Source organism: Periplaneta americana, chromosome 14, assembly GCF_040183065.1.
Source record: "Periplaneta americana isolate PAMFEO1 chromosome 14, P.americana_PAMFEO1_priV1, whole genome shotgun sequence".
NCBI lineage: Eukaryota > Metazoa > Arthropoda > Insecta > Blattodea > Blattidae > Periplaneta > Periplaneta americana.
This window is the reverse complement of record NC_091130.1, coordinates 90,456,927-90,479,735: the sequence shown is the minus strand read 5'-3', so window position 1 is coordinate 90,479,735 and position 22,809 is coordinate 90,456,927. Positions and strand designations below refer to the sequence as shown.

The 22,809-nt window shown below is 35.3% G+C and overlaps 1 protein-coding gene across 5 annotated transcripts in view; it reads left to right on the top strand.

Annotated features, from left to right (window-relative positions):
• Positions 1 to 22,809, top strand: part of dom (domino helicase) — a 689,640-nt gene that overhangs the window by 660,762 nt on the left and 6,069 nt on the right. For all 5 annotated transcript variants that reach the window (XM_069845730.1, XM_069845733.1, XM_069845731.1 and 2 more), the window contains one exon: positions 3,200 to 3,409. In XM_069845730.1, coding sequence (XP_069701831.1) covers positions 3,200 to 3,409 — 210 coding nt within the window. The remainder of the gene's footprint in view (positions 1 to 3,199; positions 3,410 to 22,809) is intronic.

Here is a 22,809-nt window from a genome sequence, read left to right as displayed (position 1 = left end):
TATGCTCTGCTCAGCTGCAATTTTGATACTATCTCTGATATTTTCCCACACGCTATTAACATCTAATTGTTTCTCAACTTCGTCGGAACTTTCTAAAGTGGGAAACCTATTCGAAATTTCGACCTGATAATTTTGCTTAGCTTCCTCGTCCTTTAATTTCAAAATATTGAATTTAGTAATATTAACTTGTTGCTCTACTCGCTTGGCTACTGATAATCTTTCTCTTAATTCTCCAATCACCAAATAATGGTCAGAATTACAGTCTGCACCCCTGAAAGTTCGAATATCTACTATACTGGTATGTATATATGGTATTATATTATATTATATTATATTATATTATATTATATTATATTATATTATATTATATTATATTATATTATATTATATTATATTATATTATATTATATTATATTATATTATATTATATTATATTATATTATATTATATTATATTATATTATATTATATTATATTATATTATATTATATTATATTATATTATATTATATTATATTATATTATATTATATTATATTATATTATATTATATTATATTATATTATATTATATTATATTATATTATATTATATTATATTATATTATATTATATTATATTATATTATATTATATTATATTATATTATATTATATTATATTATATTATATTATATTATATTATATTATATTATATTATATTATATTATATTATATTATATTATATTATATTATATTATATTATATTATATTATATTATATTATATTATATTATATTATATTATATTATATTATATTATATTATATTATATTATATTATATTATATTATATTATATTATATTATATTATATTATATTATATTATATTATATTATATTATATTATATTATATTATATTATATTATATTATATTATATTATATTATATTATATTATATTATATTATATTATATTATATTATATTATATTATATTATATTATATTATATTATATTATATTATATTATATTATATTATATTATATTATATTATATAAAAAGTTTGTTGATAACGGATGTACTCCGATAAGTAAGTTTTCAATTTGTTATGGGGGCTCTTGAATCTCAGGAGGAATAAAATTTATTTTACAACAGGGCAACATAATCTGCTTGGCTCATTACCCAAATTTTTTGCATTGCATTTAATGCATATGTATTTTATGTATTTTAACTCGATTCAGTTGAGCATAGTTAAAATTTGGATTATAAAATAATGAAATGTTATGCTAACATATTATTACTGCATACTAAATCAATACACTCTCGTTGTTCGTTAATTCTCTGAGATAAACATTATTTTAAGAAATACAGGAAACGAATACACAGAATAGCCTATCAAGTTTTCTGTGCATAAGAAGCTATTTTAATCTTACCTGTCCTCAATTCACTCAGAAGTTACTGTAATAACATTATAGCATTATGTCCATGCAGAGAAACTACACTTTCCAATGGTGAAATAATAATTAATTATACAAATCGGTTAATTTAGCTTCCGATATTGCTTCATAAACACAGAAACATTTTCTGTAGGCTATGATTCATAGCTTTCGATTGTTGTTGACCAAGGCCCCTTATAGACGAAGTCATTTGTTTATTTCATTACACGGCCTTAGATGGCAGTTATTTTAATTTTAAAACTCATTTATCTCATTAAATATCAGTCATGTCAAAATTTTTCAAAGAATAAAACTTATCGGAAATGATTTTTAAAGAAATTTTTGTTATGTAACATTTTTCATAAAAATCAATAATAAGCGAGATATTTCGATTTATTTAATTCAGGCCCCCTTATAACCCCCCCTTTTAAATAATGTATTTTGAATGCCATACAGCCTATAATCTAAGTTACAACGAACTTAATTTATATTCCAATTTTCATCGAAATCCGTTCAGCCATTATTGCGTGAAAAGGTAACAAACATACAGACAGACAGACATACAAACAAAAATTTCAAAAAAGCGATTTTCGGTTTCAGGGTGGTTAATTATATATGTTAGGACCAATTATTTTTTGGAAAATCGAAAATTACCAGAAAAATTTCGGCTACAGATTTATTATTAGTATAGATGACAATAAATAAATTGTACGTTGATAAGTTAGTGATAGCTATATGACCGGATGTCAATGCTGTCATTCAACATTGTAACGCACTCCAGCCAAATAAATAAATAAATAAAAAGTAAGTAGGTAAATAAGTATAAAGTAAATAAGTAACTAAATAAATAAGTAAATAAATAAATAAGTAAATAAACAAACAAACAAATAATATGCGTACTGCAGTTTAAAGAGAACTGGAACATGGCAAAATCTAAACCCGTGAAGGAATACTACTTCCAAAGGAAATGGGAATTGTTGTTGAAGAGGAAATAATTGCTTGTTTACTGTGACCCATCCAATTTATTTCTACTCGTCATTTCAATATTAAACCACATATAAACAAAGTCCATATTAAGAATTATGGAATGCACAAACTTTCGGGTAAGCTCATTATTACGAACTGTATATTGATTATTTATTTATTTATTGTAAAATTACGGACGTCACTCGTTGTGTTCATTTTGAATTGAAATTAATACCAGTAGTGACTTTCAAGGTTCATTACTTAAATGTTATACATTTATGTTTCCGTAGGCGATGATAGGAGGAAAGTTTTAGAAAATCTAAAACAGGTTAGGTGCAAAGCAACTACCGACAGGAAATCTAGCATAATTGTAAACCTTGAAACGAGATAACGCATTATAAAAACAATGAATTTATTACAATCCTTTTTGAAAATTACATGCCGCCACTGATCGGCCAGAGAATGTAAATAACTCTACGCAGAAGTCGATCATCCCCAATAGAAGTGGAATGAGGCTGACTTCATATTTCCCCTACTTAACGAGTTCTGCAGGCCTGGTCCATCTGATAATTGCTTCAGGCAATCTCCTTTTGAATGTTGCAGTACCAGATTATTATTAGTCTCCTTTCATTGCGGACTCAGTACAGTTTCAGAATTTTTGTCTATCTTCTGAAAAGATTTATTTCATTGTTATTTAATTTTCTTGTGTTATAATCTGTGGAACTTATCACACTCAAATGCCATGTTAGTACATTTATTTTCGTATTGTAAATGTTAACTTCCTCGTTTCACTTTACAAATTTCTTTTTTTATAAATTGTCTATACAGGTAAATGCAGCATTACAGGGACAACCCATGTCTGTGGCAGTACGTCAAGCAGCCCAGAGCCCAGTTCGTGGCCCACCACTAGTGGCAGTCACTGTACAGCAGCCAGCAGGAGTACAGCCTCAAGGCATTGCTACAGCAGTAACTACACAACAAGTGCTTACCCCGCAGCAGCAGACAACTGTCACTTCATCAAGCAGTTCACAGGATACTGTACGTAGTAGCTCCAGTTAGCATTGTTAATTTTAAGTTATGGTCTCTTATTTCTATATAGCCTGTGGTGATAGTTCACAATATCCTTTGATAACACTAAACGACAATTAATTTGAATTTTAAAAAATTACACGAACATGTTATTTCTAAAATATTTTGATGCATTAAGGTCAAATATGCTGTCGGATATTACGTAAAACCCATGTTTTTATAAAATTGCATGTTAAACGTTTTTGATAGCGGCAAAGAAAATAAAATGAATTTTTGTAGCAATACATTATTCACTATAAATTGTTCTGATTCGAGTGAAGTAACAACATAACATACCTGGCAAGAATTTCCAGCTCATCCTCCAACCCCATCCTTTTTATACTGTGCAGTGCAGTCATTTAACTTCCGCCATTTGCTCTTTTCTTGTGGATATTCAGATTTTCTTTTTATCTGAGGCGACCAAATATTAGTGTCATAGTGAATGGTTTTAGCACAATTGTCCCACACACACAAAAACAACAGTGTTTTGTGTATTCACATTGTATATGTAAAATAGCATACCATATACTAATTTTTAATTTTCATTTCATTTAATGAAAAAACTCCAAAAGGAAAAACATTTTAGTGGATACCTAGTCATTGTGGTATACCTGAAAATGAGAAAGTCGATAATATTGCAAAACAGGCAACATATTTGCAACCAAAACCTCTTCAAATGATATCTCTATCGAGTGCTTTTGCTTCAGTAAAGTCTCATTTTATAAACCTATGGATCAACAATTGGCTCTCTTCTGACAAAGGAAAAATTTTACAGTCCGTACTAAAGAAACCAAATGACCTGGAAATGTACAAAAACTTGCCCAGACATGTTCAAACATTTTAACAAGAGCCAGAACAGGTCACATTGTCACACAATTGTTCCTACACCAATTTCACATTTCTGATAATTCTACTTGTCTGTGGTGTAATAATCATGATGAAGATCTGGAACACATTCTTCTATACTGTCCATCCATAAACTACAAAAGAAGTAAATTAAAATCATCAGTTCCAGTTGCAGAAAACACAGCTCTGTAGTATATATTGACCACACCCCAACTCTGGCTACTAGCAACAGGCATCTATAATGAACACCGATCAAAATACCCCTCATTTCTCATGAAAAACAAAAACTGAATAGACTACAGTGGACTATAGTGGACTTTATGTTGCTAGCAAACAGCTGGATACATTAAGAAAATTGATTGATTCATTCATTTAATGAATTCCATAGATCTTATATTAGCATTGAAGCTTTAAGATGTAGAACAAGTCAAGATTTTACAAGTTTACAATTTTCTGGCAAGATGAATGAGCCCAAGAATTCGCCATAGATTACCTGGTATTTGCCTTATGATTGGAGAAAATCTCATAAAAAACCCAACTAGGTAATCAGCCCAAACAGGAATCTAAACCAAGCTCGAGCACAACTCCAGATCAGTAGCTAGCGAGTCTGCCGAATGAGCTACGTTGGTGGCTCTGCAAAAAATATATAGTACATAACAAGCAGATGATTCAGTTTACAAACCTGAACAGTTATTCATGAGGTGAGCTATAGAAATATAACACATAGCAAGTAAATTACTGGAGTATCCACAGATGAAACAATTATACAGCTTGTACAGAAAAGAATATCACAGTTTTAAGTGGTTTGTATGGCTATGTAAGCAACAATAGACGTTTGTAAACCACATGTAATGAAAAATCAGGTGTGAAATTTTTTTTAATCTGTGCGCAAAAAGTTGCTGTTTCACCCTGTCACATGGCACTGTTAAAGACATGATGACTCCCAAGCATAAAACTTCCTGTGTTCTGCAGCTTGTAAAGTACAATTTGGTAGTTACAGTCCAGCAGGTGTTCTGACGCCAATTTGGATATGATCCTTCATCTGGCAACATTTGCTGATGATATAACCAATTCGAGATGACAGACTACCTGTGTAAAGGGAAGAGTATGGGACAACCTCATGTGTCAGATGATAAAGTCAAAAGAGTCAGAATGGCTTTGTGTGTAGTCCTAAAAGAATTTTTTGATAGGAAGCCTGCACACCATATGGCATCCACTAACTTCACCCTCGAAATGCAGGAGTGAGCAACGGCTAATGAAGTTTCCTTAGTTATGTTATTTTCAGTGATGAATTGAATTGACATTTCATATTAGTGGTAAACCAGTGGCGCAACCAGAATTTGATTCGGGGGGGGGGGGATAGTACATATGGTAACATAACTTTAATGTGTCATTACTTATAATTACAGTTTGAATGAAATAGAACTCATTGGAGTAAAGACCTCCCAACTAAAGCAAAGAAAAATCCATTTGCTGATGATCCACATAGACACAAATGCAACATATGCTTTCTCGGCAACAATGCAGCTATGCACATGCACAGTGCGTTATCACTGTAAAAAAATACCTTTTGAGTTTATCTTACACACCACGTATCGCTTATTGTGCTGATGAGTAAACATGAGATGTAAACTTTTCTCGCTGCAGTTCATTTCGTCACCTTTTACTCTCAGGACATAGGTTTCGTTTCATCACACTTCTTTTAATGTAAGCACGTTCAGAATGCAACATGCTCGGCACTGCTGTATGGTATACTCACATTCTAGTATATACAGTCACGAAGCTCAATACTTACTAAATACACATACATAGACAGTCGAAATATGCATCCATAGATAGTTGCTAGCCACCAGGATCGCTACTATTGCCTCATCACAGACTCTTTCCCTAGCAGACGATAAAATGTATTGTACTTTCGATATTGTGTTCTTTTGAAAAAATTAAAAACCTTCCTTCCACTATTGAAATACGAAATACATAAGTTCATATACTATTTTCATAAAGCATATATTATATTTTATAAACTCACCTTCCTGGATCTTTCGGAAGAAGGATAATTCTGACCTCTTTTTCTTAGAATTTATAGTGCAACAAACATCTCCTTGTCTCATATCATTATTCAAATTATTATATTTTAGCCATTTACAGTTATTACAACCGATAACAAACATTTCACAGTTTACACAACTTTTCACAACAATGCGAAATACGGCACAGTCAATGCCTTTTCGATCTGGACCGCCGTAATGTATGTTCGAGTTTTCTGTTTCATTGTATAGAGCTCAATGAAATATTATATTATAACTTTATTGCGTATCATTGCTAAGTTTTATTTAGTGTAATGTGTCCATAAGTTTCATGTACTTCTTGCTGCATAATATGTTGCAGAAATAATTATAAAACTGTGTTATTTTAATGTGAAGAGAATTTTACATGTTAACATAATCTGTTCGCATCAACATTTTAAGTTAAGAATTGAAGCTATTTTGAGGTTTAATAAAAAAGAATTTACATTATGATTTTAATTTAGCACATTTACCTTCCTTAATTGTAGACAGAAAATTTACTATACCACTCCTATGAAATTAGTGTACATACGATTGTGTTACTTTGTCTCTTAGGTTGTAGATAAATACATTAATTCAGTCTCAATTGTAGTATTAAAATACAGACAAAATTGAATGTGAGGGGTATCATACATGATGTTTAATTATAATGTATACTTGCAAATATAGGAATATAAGTTAAATATAGTAAACATAACCTATAATTTTCATATGACATAATATACCGGTACATATGTAATGGCACGGCATTGGAGACCACTAAAATTAGACAGAAAGGGGCAACTGGTACAGTAAACATAACCTATAATTTCAGCATATCTAAATATCCATGCGGTGCAACTGATAATTATTGAATCGTGCATAAATGAATATACGAGAATTTCGCAATATTTAATCGAAATAAAGGCAGGTATTACACATACGAACAACGTAATTTTCACACCAAAAATAATGTTACACCTTAACCCATTTTAGCGTTACCATATGGTAATGTAGTGCAGAAAGCAATATAACTTGCTTCATACCCATCCTTAATTAATAAAACTGGAATTTTTCTTTGTGAATCCAAGCTACATGATTGGTTCTTTCTTATTACATTATGAAATCACAATTTTATTATACCAGTTGGGTAAGAGCAGCTACGCGATTTAAATGTTGCTTTCTCAGCAGCAATTTTGGAGAGCAACAAGAAGTAAGATAATTTTTTTGTTACTTTGATTAACTTGATTGTAATGTTTGTTGTGGTATTTTACTTATTGTTGATTGAGCACAAGTTTACAATACATAACATTGTTGTTGATATAATACATAGTTTCTTATGTTACCATATGGTAACGCTAGGCTAATATGTTGTCACTCATTCTTTGTGCTCTCTTGCTACTAACAGTAAGATGGAGGAGTTACAGAAAAGTACAAGTAACAAAATAAATGTTACAAACAGGTGCGTGGAAGTGCATGAGATACTTTGGGAATTAGAAAACGAAAAATTAGAGCATTCTACATACAGCCATGAAAGCCCAACTTTCTACCTGACGAGAACTCTGCTGATGTAGAGGGTGGCATGTTCGACAACCTAAGTGGAAGGAAACTGAGTACTGAAGCTGGGGTTATTTTTGTTAATAGCGACAGAATAGGTGGACCAGATGATATTCCTTTTGTAGAAGAAGAGGAAGTTGAAGAGTCATCTGTGATAGAAAGAGAATGATACCATCAACATTTCAATGTGTGGAAATGGTGTCATTAGGGAAAAGTAATGGATAAAACAGTATGTTATAACAGTTCAATCGATTTCTCCAGAGAGTGACTTTTAAAGACAGAGATGTGACAAATTTTGTTTTCTTTATAAAAATTCGCTTTATATATGTAAAAACTGTTTTAGTCCATTTTCACATGGTAGTTAGATGTAGCTATACAAAATGCTTGGCAGCCAAGTAGAAGATCTGGCTCACCATTGAATGAATTAGAATTGAAATGGGAAATTTGAAGAAGTAGGCTAGGGGTGACCATCTACTTCCAAAAACAGCGATATTGGAGCTACGAGACGTGTCCAAAAAGTAAGTTTCCCTGGGGCCGTTTGCAGAAATAAAATACAATTTTATGGAAAGATTTATTCGAACAGATACAGGAGTTGTTGAGCTATTTTTTTCAACATATTTCCACCTGAATTGAGACTTTTTGATACTGTGGTATCAACAGAGAGGTGCAAATGGTTCTATTTCCAAGGGGGAACTTCTACAAGGGACAAAAGTTGATCCCACGGTGCGACAAATGACTCAGTTCCGGTGGGAAATATGTTGAAAAATAGTTCAACAATTGCTGTTTCTGTTCCAATAAATCTTTTCATGAAATTGTATTTTCTTTCTGTAAACAGCTCCAGGTAAACTTACTTTCTGGACGTCATTCGCAGAACATCTAATTATATAAGATACGATGAAATGGAACATTAGTGATTCCGATACCCGGAGACAAAAGACAGCGATGTGCTGGTGAGAATGCTCTTCTGGCATACAGCTTTCTCAAATTTAGATGTAGGTATCTGCAGCCCATGTTTTTTTGTCATATCGTAAGAAATGTTTTACTTTACGACCGAAAGATGTGAAAATCGCACAAAAAATTAACATAAAACATTATGTTATGAAAATGTGTTTTGTTCATATGAGTATATTGTGACAATAATTCTATTACATATATTTGTTCAGGTATTGTGAAAGTAATTTTCTTATTTTTGTATTTTTTGTATTATTTGTATGGAGTGTGGTATTGTGTGGGACAGAAACGTGGACATTATGATGAAGTGAAGAGAAACGAATAGATGCATTTGAAATGCGAATAAGGAGAAGAATGGAACGTGTTAAGTGGACAGACAATAAGAAATGAAGCCGTGTTGGAAAGAGTGGGTGAAGAAAGAATGATGCTGAAACTGATCAGGAAGAGGAAAAGGAATTGGTTGGGTCATTGGCTGAGAAGATACTACTACCTACTGAAGGATGCACTGGAAGGAATGGTGAACGGGAGTGAATGGTGAAAAGTTCGGAGCAGAAGAAGATATCAGATGATAGACGACATGAAGATATATGGATCATATGAGAAGACAAACAGGAAGGCAGAAGATAGCAAACATTGGAGAATGCTGGGTTTGCAGTGAAAGATCTGACCTTGGGCAGAACACTGAATGAGTGATGAATATATTATTTGTATGCTAAAGTTCAGTTAAGTTCAATAAATTGCTTGAAAGATGGTATTATAAGGCAACAACTCATTCTTCAAGATTTAACAACATAATGATCTAGTGTTACCATATGGTCACGCCCTGTAATTCCACATATTCGCTTCAACAATAGAAAACGAAAGCATTGTTGTGTTCAATTACATCCATTTAATTAGTCTATAATGAAATAAACGAAAAACTTGACGAAAAATAATTCAGGCTTTTAAGGATTAACTCGCAAGTGAATTATGTCTGAAATGTCTCATAATCATTGTTTTAAATTTTATTAATGCAATTATAATACATTTGAAAGAAATATATGTTACTCTTTATGCATTCCAACTAATTTATATGGTTGAAAAGCCGCCCTTCGTGATCGATTTAAGGGAGTCGCATAGTCTGCCTTACGGCCTGTATTAGATCACGATGGCAGTGGCACAGTCTATTGTTCCTAGTACTCACAGCGCTCCAAGCGGCTAGCAACTATCGCGAGAAATGCAAAAAATCATTCCAAGCTTCGCGACTGTATATATTAGACTGTGGTATACTGTATTGCAGCCCAGCATGGTTCAATCTGCGGTCCATCATACTAATTTGCTGGCCCTCTACCCTTTTATCCTTTTTTAAAATGTAATATAATCATAATGTATTATCTGTTCCCAAATCATAAGTGTTACAAAGAATTGTGGTTTACCATCATATTCAATAAAAAAAATAACTTTCTTATCACTTTGATAGATGACAGAAATTGTCACCTATCTTCTGCAACACACTGTCTTCTTGATTGTTCCTTTTTGTACTATAATAAATGTTATACACAGCACAGGTTACCAAGCTTGAAGAGTAAAGATTCAAGAGAAGAAACATAGCAGTCATAAGATGCTACTATCTCTAGGAAGGAAACATACTGCTTTGACCACATGCGTGCTTTGTCATAATTGAATGAACTACAGTACATTCTAATAGAAACTACATCATAATAATAAGAAACTACGAACCTTCAATATAAAATTTCGTACTCAAATCTTACTTACATTTTCTCCTTAAAGTTATCTATGTGAAATACCTCTTTTTTCCTTTCTGTATTATTCAGATACATAATTTTGAAGTGATGGCCCTCACCTGCTTTAAAAAGTTTCGATTTCCCCTCAAGTAATGAAAGGTTAGACCACTATGCTATAGCCTATCTCGTAGGCAAAGAGTGCCTTTGTTTAGTCTTAGTGGTAACGATATAGTGTATAGTAGTATATTTGCTTTTTTGTGTAGTGGTTATGGAATTAAAGTATGTGATTATGTCTCGTGACCAGAATATTGCGCGAAATGGAAACATAAAAATTGGAGAGTTATCTTTCGAAGAGGTGGAAAAATTCAAATATCTTGGAGCAATATAAATGACACTCGAGAGGAAGTTAAATGCAGAATAAATATGGGAAATGCCAGCTATTATTCGGTTGAGAAGCTTTCGTCATCTAGTCTGCTGTCAAAAAATCTGAAAGTTAGAATTTATAAAAAGAATTTATAAAACAGTTATATTACCAGTTGTTCTGTATGGTTGTGAAACTTGGACTCTCACTTTGAGAGAGGAACAGAGATTACGGGTGTTTGAGAATAAGGTTCTTAGGAAAATATTTGGGACTAAGAGGGATGAAGTTACAGGAGAATGGAGAAAGTTACACAACGCAGAACTGTACGCATTGTATTCTTCACCTGACATAATTAGGAACATTAAATCCAGACATTTGAGATGGGCAGGGCATGTAGCACGTATGGGCGATCCCAGAAATGCATATAGAGTGTTAGTTGAGAGACCAGAGGGGAAAAAAACCTTTGGGGAGGCCGAGACGTAGATGGAGGATAATATTAAAATGGATTTGAGAAAGGTGGGATATGAAGATAGAGACTAGATTAATCTTGCACAGGATAGGGACTGATGGCCGGCTTATGTGAGGGCAGCAATGAACCTGCAGGTTCCTTAAAGCCATTGTAAGTAAGTAAGGTTAGGAAATTAATTTGGCTTCAATATAGGCCCAAAGAATTTTAGCTAATTTATTTTAAACAAATCCTCTTTTACAGATCTAATGAAGTATGTAGTTTAACTTCTTAATATCTTTTAAACTTTTTTTTTTTTTTTTTTGCTAATGGCAGGCAAAAGTAACAGAGGACAAGACATGGAAGTTTACAGTGAAATGTGCCATGAGAAATATAAACTTTTAAACGTCGATAAAACAGACCTTGAAAACATTTCATCATATCTAATAAATTAAAAACCAAAATATTCGTACAGCATTGAAAAGAAAGGCAACAGATGATTTATAGAGCTGGGCAAACAGCCTCTCAGTTCCGATGATTCCTACTGGTGAGACTAGCAGTCCGATAATGCTAATTCCGAAAATTGTATTATCGACACTGCCATTCTCGAGACCAAGCATTACGATACTCGGCCTCTCATCGTATAAGAAAATACGTACACCAACTGTCGGCTTAATTGCCGCCAATCACTGCAATTCGTGACTCATACTGAAATGTTAATGTTAATAAAGTAATTTCAAGAAGACACAGCAGTATGGTACGCAATAAGAACACATTATGATTGTCGACATTCTTACAGAAGTTACACTATTCTAATGAACTATTTATCGCCTTTCTTGGGAAGCAAAACAATGCAGCATTTTCGCCAGTCATTGTCTAAGATCATCTGAAACAATAATAAGCTGTAGTAGGAACTATGATGTGCTTTCTCGTTATATTTCATTGACATTTCCATTTTAATCATTTGATACTGTTTTGAATATCACTATTGTAATTGATATCACACAACTATATATTTTATAATAAATAGATAAAAGCTAATTACACGGTAGGTATTTTATTTTTTATTTTATTTTAAGATATGAACATAACAGGCCAACCAATTACAATGTTCACTTATAACTAAGACATTAATTATTTAATACAAAAAAATTACACAAAGAAGTATATATATATAAAAGGCTGATACGGGTGGTCTGAAACACCTGGTATTATATTTCTGAAGACATTCTGAGCAAAAAATGTCATATAAACATGTGTCCTAATCTTAAATTTTCAGAGTTACATTAATTTGAAGTTGTTTGTAAAGTACTATTATTCTTTATTTTTAAGAATAAAAAAATATTACCAAACCAAAATGAACTATTCAAGAGTATCATTTCTTTAATTAGCTAGTATTCTGAAGCTAAAAATGTGTTGTGAATTCCATAGTTGCTACATACAGAGTTTATTTCGATTTTTAACAACAAAATTACACTTTTCTTACGCATTTATCACAACAATTGATACAAATCTCGCCACTCTTGTAAATTTTTTAAAACTGTACTAATGACTAATTAAATTGTAAATAATCAAGTTCCTAAAGTCGTATAATTTATGACAATTTTTTGTAATAACTGCGTAAGAATAATGTATTTTTTAGTTAAAAGTTGAAAAACAAAATCTTTACAAAGTAATTAACAACACATTTTTAGCTTCAGAACACTAGTCAAAGAAATGATACTTCTGATAGTTCATTCTGTATTTGTAATATTCTTTTACCCTCACAACTAAAGAAAGATGATATTTTATTAACAACTTCAAATTAGTGTAACTCTGAAAATATTGAGATTAAGACACATGTTTATATGATATTTTTTGCTTAGAATGTCTTTGAAAATAAGCTCCGTAAGTGACGGTAAATCCCCGTGAATCACCCTATATATATATATATATATATATATATATGTATATAAGAGAGAAAAGGTACGAGAGATGCAATTGGATTGCAACGAACAATCGGCAGAAGATACCTAGAATCGAAAAATCGAAAAATCTAAGGAGAATTGGGAGGAAAATTTAAAAGGTACGCAGAACGCGTCCTTGCAAGGGGTTGGGGGCTGTACAAAACTAAATATGTGAGCTCCAAGCCTGTTGGCCACTAGTCTCACTCCGGGTTACGCTGCTCCCCTGAAGGAGCTCTAGAAAATTTTGAAGGGGAAGCCGAAATTGGACGTAACCTCTTAGGTACCACATACGCGAGGGGGGCTGAGATTGATCAATTGATCACGGAACGGGGCGAAGAGTAGTTGGCTGGTGTTTGCCGTTAGGATGGCAAGACTCCGTCATCTGTTGTTCGATGACAAAGCAGGTGAAGGCCGTCGGAAGAAGCGCCGTGAAATCTAAGCTGCAATTTGAGAGGTCCCTGTCCTTTCAATTTGCGACTTATTGAGTGACCTCGTATGTTTAATAGACTATTAATATTATCTGAACTAGGGCATACATAATTTATAATAAAGGTGGAATATATATGGGGAAGGGCATATAGGTCCGTGGCCCATTTCTTATAGGGCTCATCCCGACATTTGTCTTACGCCTGAGGAAAACCACGGAATACCTTAGGCAGGATGAGTTGTCTCATATAAGAGACTAGCCAATTTGGCTATTATGTAGGAGGTCATGAGCCTTGTTGATTTGTCTCAATTTCGAGACCAGCCATTTGGCTATATGATGGCTCAATTGCGAAGAGGGGGGAGAGATGTAATTGTTAATTAGGGAGATTCATGGGGATATGAGTGCAGGTCCGTGGCCCATTTCTTTTAGGGCTCATCCCGACATTTGTCTTAGCGCCTTAGGAAAACCACGGAAAACCTTAGGCAGGATGAAGATACCTAGAGAAGTATGAAGTATATATATAGTATTTGTGGACCTAGAAAAGGCATTTGACAGAGTGGATTGGAATAAACTGATGGGTATCCTAAAGAAAATTGGCGTGGATTGGAAAGAGAGGAGGCTGTGCAGTAACCTTTATAAGAAACGAGTCAAAGTCAGGATAGGAGAAGAAATGTCAGAAGGAAGTAAAATATGGAGAGGAGTACGACAAGGATGCCCTTTATCACCTACCCTGTTCAACATCTACTTGGAGCATTTAGTGAAGAACTGTTTTCAGAACATGGGAGGAGTGATAGTAGGAGGAAGAAGAATAAAGTGTGTAAGATTTGCTGATGATATGGCATTAGCAGAAGAGGAGATGATACTAAGGGATATGCTACTCGACCTAATGACAGCTGTGAATGTCAACAAGACAAAGACCATGGTCATAGGAAGGAAAGTAAAGAAGGTAAACTTGCAAATTCTAAATGAGGCAGTAGAGTAAGTGGACAGCTTCAAATACTTGTGGTGTACTACAAGCAGTAACATGAGCTGCTGCCAAGAAGTCAAGAGAAGAACAGCAATAGCAAAGGAAGCTTTTAATAGAAAAAGGAGCATCTTCTGCGGACCTCTGGAGAAAGAACTAAGGAAGAGACTAGTGAAGTGCTTTGTGTAGCATTGTATGGGGCAGGAACATGGACATTACGACGAAGTGAAAAGAAGTGAATAGAAGCATTTGAAATGTGGATATGGAAAAGGATGGAGCGTGCGAAGTGGACAGACAGAGTAAGAAATGAAGCTGTGTTGGAAAGAGTGGATGAAGAAAGAATGATGCTGAAACTGATCAGGAAGAGGAAAAGGAATTGGCTGGGTCACTGGTTGAGAAGAAACTGCCTACTGAAGGATGCACTGGAAGGAATGGTGAACAGGAGAAGAGTTCGTGACAGAAGAAGATATCAGATGATAGACGACAGTAAGATATATGGATCATAAGCGGAGACAAAGAGGAAGGCAGAAATTAGGAAAGACTGGAGAATGCTGGGTTTGCAGTGAAAGACCTGCCCTTGGGCAGAACACTATGAATGAATGAATGAATGAATGAATGAATGAATATATACAGGGTGAGTAAAAAGTATGGAACAATGCTTGTAACTTTCTTTTTTCTAATTTTATGAAGAAACTATACAGAAATTGTAGGGTATCAAAGAAGGAATATTTTGAACATGTTTTCAAATACTAGGCTTTTCAATGAGTCTGTGTTTTTTTAAATGGCACTATATACTACTGCATTAAGGTGCTCCTCCCCTATGCTGTTCCTAAGGTACGATTTCTTAGTGATGAAAATGACCTCAGCTGCAGGATTGACTACAGAACATCATTTGGCAGCATTTCCTAACGAACTGCGGGAATGGCTGAATGAAGTTGTTCTCCATCACTGGATTGGTCATCAGTTCATCATAGAATGAAATAGTTTACATTGGTGGCCTCCAAGGTCTCCCCGATCTCATCCTATGTGACTTCTTTCTCGGGTGTATGTGCCACTGACTTGAGATAAAAGATTGTTGTGGCTGTTGCATCCATTACACCAGATATGCTGACCAGAATGTGGGAAGAACTTGACTCTGGTTGAATGTGTGCCATGTAACAAGGGGTGTCTGCATTGAGAACTTATAGTACGTGCTTTAAAATCTTAAAACCTCGAAGACATTCTTTCATTCTGTGTATGGTTTATTATTTTATACCACAAATGAAATAAATTATATATTCTTAAAACTCCGATATTCATGTATGTACACCAGGTAGTTTTTATACTATGGGGGATCATCAGTGCAGTTTTAGGCGTAATAGATCTACTATTGATCAGATTTTTTGTATTCGACAGATAATGGAGAAAAAATGGGAGTATAAGGGTACAGTACATCAGTTATTCATAGATTTCAAAAAGGCATATGACTCGGTTAAGAGGGAAGTATTATATGATATTCTTATTGAATTTGGTATTCCCAAGAAACTAGTTCGATTAATTAAAATGTGTCTCAGTGAAACATACAGCAGAGTCCATATAGGTCAGTTTCTATCTGATGCTTTTCCAATTCACTGCGGGCTAAAGCAGGGAGATGCACTATCACCTTTACTTTTTAACTTCGCTTTAGAATATGCCATTAGGAAAGTTCAGGATAACAGGCAGGGTTTGGAATTGAATGGGTTACATCAGCTTCGTGTCTATGCGGATGACGTGTATATGTTATGAGAAACTCCACAAACGATTAGGGAAAACACGGAAATTTTACTTGAAGCAAGTAAAGCGATCAGTTTGGAAGTAAATCCCGAAAAGACAAAGTATATGATTATGTCTCGTGACGAGAATATTGTACGAAATGGAAATATAAAAATTGGAGATTTATCCTTCGAAGGGGTGGAAAAATTCAAATATCTTGGAGCAACAGTAACAAATATAAATGACACTCGGGAGGAAATTAAACGCAGACTAAATATGGGAAATGCGTGTTATTATTTGGTTGAGAAGTTTTTATCATCTACTCTGCTGTCAAAAAATCTGAAAGTTAGAATTTATAAAACAGTTATATTACCGGTTGTTCTGTATGGTTGTGAAACTTGGACTGTCACTCTGAGGGAGGAACATAGGTTAAGGGTGTTTGAGAATAAGGTGCTTAGGAAAATATTTGGGGCTAAGCGGGATGAAGTTACAGGAGAATGGAGAAAGTTACACAACGCAGAACTGCACGCATTGTATTCTTCACCTGACATAATTAGGAAAATTAAATCCAGACATTTGAGATGGGCAGGGCATGTAGCATATATGGGCGAATCCAGAAATGCATATAGAGTGTTAGTTGGGAGACCGGAGGGAAAAAGACCTTTAGGGAGGCCGAGACGTAGATGGGAGGATAATATTAAAATGGATTTGAGGGAGGTGGGATATGATGATAGAGACTGGATTAATCTTGCACAGGATAGGGACCGATGGCGGGCTTATGTGAGGGCGGCAATGAACCTTCGGGTTCCTTAAAAGCCATTTGTAAGTAAATAAGTAACTTATACTGTATGTATGTCACTCAATGTATATCAGCAAAAAATATATATGTAGCCTCCTTTGGTGTAGAATATCTGGGAAAATACCCAAACTGAATCTAATTTCTCAAAATTTAGTGCAGTTGAGATATGATGTTTTGCCTCTTCACATGCTATGCAATTGATGCTCCTGCCAGCTGTGGAATTCGTGCTTTTTCTCTCCCCTCACCATACACAGATAGGTAAAGTGGTGTACAAAATGCAGAGCTGGATGAATGAACTTGCACATTGAAGAGGTCGACAGATGAACTTGTCCGAAGAGTTGATAAAAAATTTCGCAAAAGACATTACTTCACAATTTCATAGCTTTCGTATGTGTTTTCACAAATTTATTGAAATGCTCTGTACAAGATCATTACAAGTAACCTAAGCAGCTACAAGTTTTGTACACAGAGGGTGTCTAAAATGCTTACAATGCAACCAAAATGCAGAGACTGTGACCAGCATTATAGTGAAGATGGGGATGATGATCAGCATTATAGTGAAGTTGGGGATGAATTTCTTGACCATATTATCATTACAGGCGATGAAACGTGAGTTCAATTTTTTAATTTCGAAGCTAAAGAGCAATCAACGCAGTGAATGTAGACACATCTACGAAACAAGTCCAAAAAGTTCAAACAGACGTTTTCTGTCAGAAAGTTTCTGGGATAGGAAAGGAGTGCTTCTGACTGAATTACTGGAACCAGAACAAAGAACCCTGACCATCAGATATTGTATTCTTCCATGACAACATGGCGACCACACACTATCACTGCTGTGTATTAGTTTGGCTGGGAGTTATGTTGTTTGTCTATACAATCTGGACCTTGCACTGAGCACTGTTACCACTTCTTTATCGACACTAAAATCTGGTTGGAATTCTAACACTTCAGTACCAATGAGGAGTTGATACTTGTAGAGTCAAACCACAGTTGAGCTGCTAGGTGGCAGCATTCTTTGATACAAGAATAAGAAAGCTCATGCTTAAATATGATTAGTGCCTCAATGTAGAGAATGACCATGTTGAGATGTAGCCTAGACTTGTAGTTATTTTTGTCTAAAGTCGAGCGTTTTTATTTTTTAATTTCATGATTATTTATTATAGTAAGAGTGTCACTGAAGAGCCATTCTCAGACTTTCGGAACTCATCTATTATGTGATATGCAGAGAGGATGTTGAGGTATAGTGTAAAGTTTAAATGCCCAAAAGAGCTGATTAAAGTTCCAACAACTTGAAGTATGAATAGCCTAGTAAGCAATGTTTTAGAAAAAGTAAAATAGGCATGTGACTACAGTAATAATAATCATCATCATATTTTATATATGTTATAATATAATCATTCCACGAGCATAAAGTCGGATTGAAAACTGCACTCCATGCTAGTTGTACAGTATTTAGTTAGTAGTTCAAATTAAAATCGGCCAAGGCTTACTGTGTGCAACAAGAGTATCGATCAGAGTTCACTTTAAGGACATTGACAACAATGATTACAGACTTTCTATTGGTAGGCGTGATTGGCATACTTGTTGTTGCTCCAAATAAATGAAAAAATAAAAGCAAATGGTACAAGATGGAAGCATCCAAAGGTGAACAGCATGCTGTAATTATTTTTTTTTTATATATATGTACTGTAAAACTTTCTGAAATCCATCGCAGAATGATTGCAGTTTATGGATAGACATGTCTAGGGAAATCAACTAAAGGATTAGTGTGTGCAGTTTCTTTCCAGGCGAACATCTATTACGAGAATCCACGACCAGAATAACTGCTGAAGGCTATCAGGCCAAATTCAACATGTTGATGCCTTTGTCCGAAAGAATAGGAGAATAATAAAATAATAATAAGCGGACTTTTTCTGTTGTTGAATATCAGCCATAAAAGGATTCACAACATTCTTCATAAACACATTCAGTTTGTGCTGAGCAGAAAGCCAAACGTGTGAGAGTCTGCCAACAGAACCTCAGACAATATCAGGAGAATGTGATCAGTTCTTGCACCGCATTGTGACAGGTGCTGGTACCATAATTTTGAGCCACACTCCCATCGATCTAGTATGGGAAGGAAACACACCAGATCTCCTCCTCCTAGAAAGCTCAGATTGCAAAGAAATGCAGGAAAAGTTGTTTCATTATTAGTGTTGTTTTTAAACAATATTTATTGCTAGTGGAATTTCTGGAGCAAGGACAGTACTCTACTGACATTTTCGGGCATCTCAGCCAAAACATAAAAAATAAACGCTCAGGCCTTTTGACAAGAAGCGTGGTCGTAACTCCATTGTAATGTTCGAGCTTACACCATCAAATCAACAAGGGCAAGTTGCAAAGGTTTTGCTGGGAAACACTACCATATCCCACTAAAGCCCCAACTTGTCTCTATGTATTTTCAATATTTTTGGAGATATGAAGAAAAGTCTGTAAGATCCACATTTTCATCGGAAAGTGATATTAAATATTAATTCATCTCCAGGCTACAGGGATTATATGACGTAGCCAGTATGCATCACTTGGTGTCACTGTGGGAGAACCGTTTAACAACCATGATGAGTATTAAGCAGTAAACTGAATTCCTTTCTTTCTACTAGCAATGGCCGGGTTTCATTTGAATGACCTAATAGTATTATGGAATGTCTTTTTTTTTTTACACACTTGTCCATCTGTATAATATATATTATATGTTTCTTTAGGATGGCACATGTCTGCAATGTAACACTTATGGTGAACATGATTATGCAAACTGAACATCAAGGAATTACCTCCTTTTTCGACTCTATATAAGAAGGGTTAGTAGTGATGCACAATTTATAGTCTCTCTCCTATCCAACAGCCTTCCTAACTTCTTGTGGTCCACCCTGTTTTTACTGATAAGGCTCTGACAATGGAGTCACAGCAATATAACTGTTGTATCTACTAGAGAGGAAATGTCTGTCTATAGGCTAAAAGATAGCAATCCTATCATCAGACTCACCTATTCACCTATTCAGAGACCAGTAATCCCTCATGGGGAAATTGTACTTACTTATAGATCTTATAAGCAACTACTGGGAATGTCTCCTCAAACTATGGTATCATCTCCATGGAAAGAGAAGTATGGTCAACTTCTTTGATATATATATATATATATATATATATATATATATATATATATATATATTTTTTTTTTTCTGAATTATAGACATCAGCTCAAAGAATTTGAGTGACCACAAGGATCCTGAATACAATAAACATATAAACATGTACAATATAATGTGATGTGATACATTAAAGAAAAAAGAAAGTTAATTGTTGAAGGCAAATATAAGTGGATTAATTGAAATAGAGATGATGTAATATTTGAAGAGAATCCTTGATAGTATTTATAAGAATAGACATTATATAATCAATTCTAGACTAATACATTATAGGACCTAAACAGGCTGTGGGCTATAACCCTGATTGCTGCCATTGCTGCTGATGATGATGATGATGATGATGTTTCTAAATATCTGATTGATTAGTTAGCCTATTGTAAATTATTAGTGATACTAAGTGGTGGTGGTGGTGGTGGTGGTGGTGGTGGTGGTGGTGGTGGTGGTGGTGGTGGTGGTGGTGGTGGTGGTGGTGGTGGTGGTGGTGGTGGTGGTGGTGGTGGTGGTGGTGGTGGTGGTGGTGGTGGTGGTGGTGGTGGTGGTGGTGGTGGTGGTGGTGGTGGTGGTGGTGGTGGTGGTGGTGGTGGTGGTGGTGGTGGTGGTGGTGGTGGTGGTGGTGGTGGTGGTGGTGGTGGTGGTGGTGGTGGTGGTGGTGGTGGTGGTGGTGGTGGTGGTGGTGGTGGTGGTGGTGGTGGTGGTGGTGGTGGTGGTGGTGGTGGTGGTGGTGGTGGTGGTGGTGGTGGTGGTGGTGGTGGTGGTGGTGGTGGTGGTGGTGGTGGTGGTGGTGGTGGTGGTGGTGGTGGTGGTGGTGGTGGTGGTGGTGGTGGTGGTGGTGGTGGTGGTGGTGGTGGTGGTGGTGGTGGTGGTGGTGGTGGTGGTGGTGGTGGTGGTGGTGGTGGTGGTGGTGGTGGTGGTGGTGGTGGTGGTGGTGGTGGTGGTGGTGGTGGTGGTGGTGGTGGTGGTGGTGGTGGTGGTGGTGGTGGTGGTGGTGGTGGTGGTGGTGGTGGTGGTGGTGGTGGTGGTGGTGGTGGTGGTGGTGGTGGTGGTGGTGGTGGTGGTGGTGGTGGTGGTGGTGGTGGTGGTGGTGGTGGTGGTGGTGGTGGTGGTGGTGGTGGTGGTGGTGGTGGTGGTGGTGGTGGTGGTGGTGGTGGTGGTGGTGGTGGTGGTGGTGGTGGTGGTGGTGGTGGTGGTGGTGGTGGTGGTGGTGGTGGTGGTGGTGGTGGTGGTGGTGGTGGTGGTGGTGGTGGTGGTGGTGGTGGTGGTGGTGGTGGTGGTGGTGGTGGTGGTGGTGGTGGTGGTGGTGGTGGTGGTGGTGGTGGTGGTGGTGGTGGTGGTGGTGGTCAATATAACTGCAAGATTATTTTTAAGTGTTTTAGAAGGGTTAAGTTTGTAGCAGAGCTTGGTCCCATGTATATTTTATTTTGTAAATTAATAGTTGTAGTAGTAGTGTAATTTATTATTAGGGCTCGGATTTTTAGTTGCAAAAAATCGGAAAAATATTTAATTATTTTTTCAGTTATTTTATGTGAATATAAACAAAATGCAGTACTCACTAGTATAAATTATTCCGTCTCGCCAACTGCTGAAGAATTGCAGTACACAATGAGATTCATCCTCAAGTTGACAATGACAAATGATGCAGAACACTGCCTTGCACTGAGAAAAAGATCACTCAACGTCACAAGAAGTCAGCCCAGCAAATTTATAATAGGGCATGTCACTCACATTCACATCCATATCCTTTTCTTGCTGGCCATTCAACACACACGAAATCTTACACCTAGTGTGAAACCCACTGTCTTTTTTCAAACACATTTCTATATATATTTTTTTAACACATGTGCTGTAGCTCCACATCAGGATCATCCTGAACTGTTTCTGACAGAAAGATTCCTCCCATTTTGAAAGAACAGAATACTTCAGAAATATTTATGGTAAGATTGATAGAAGCCCTGGCCATTGAGAAACAACATGCACTCCCTAGAGACTGTTTATGATTGGAAACGAAAACAGAGACAGCTGATGTTTATGAAATTATAATTGCTTCCTGAATCAGAGTTATAATTTACAAGACACTCCTAAATGACACGTCAATGTTTATATGTGTTAGTTACAGTACAATTTTTAGTGGTGACAGCTCTTATTGTTTGTGATGAGAGAGCAGACTGCAGTTCCACAGATCCACAGATAGGCAGTTCCAGAAAACAGTTGTTAGCTGTCACATTTAAGCAATTGCATTGAACATTTGGGTGATAATTAATCTGAAATGGAGCTTTTGTCGAAAACTATTTGATGAAAACTTAATTTTTATGTGAAATAAAATTTAAAATAAATGCTCAGTGACCTTGTCCGAAACTTAAAATACAATTACAAGTTTCTATTACAGTGCATA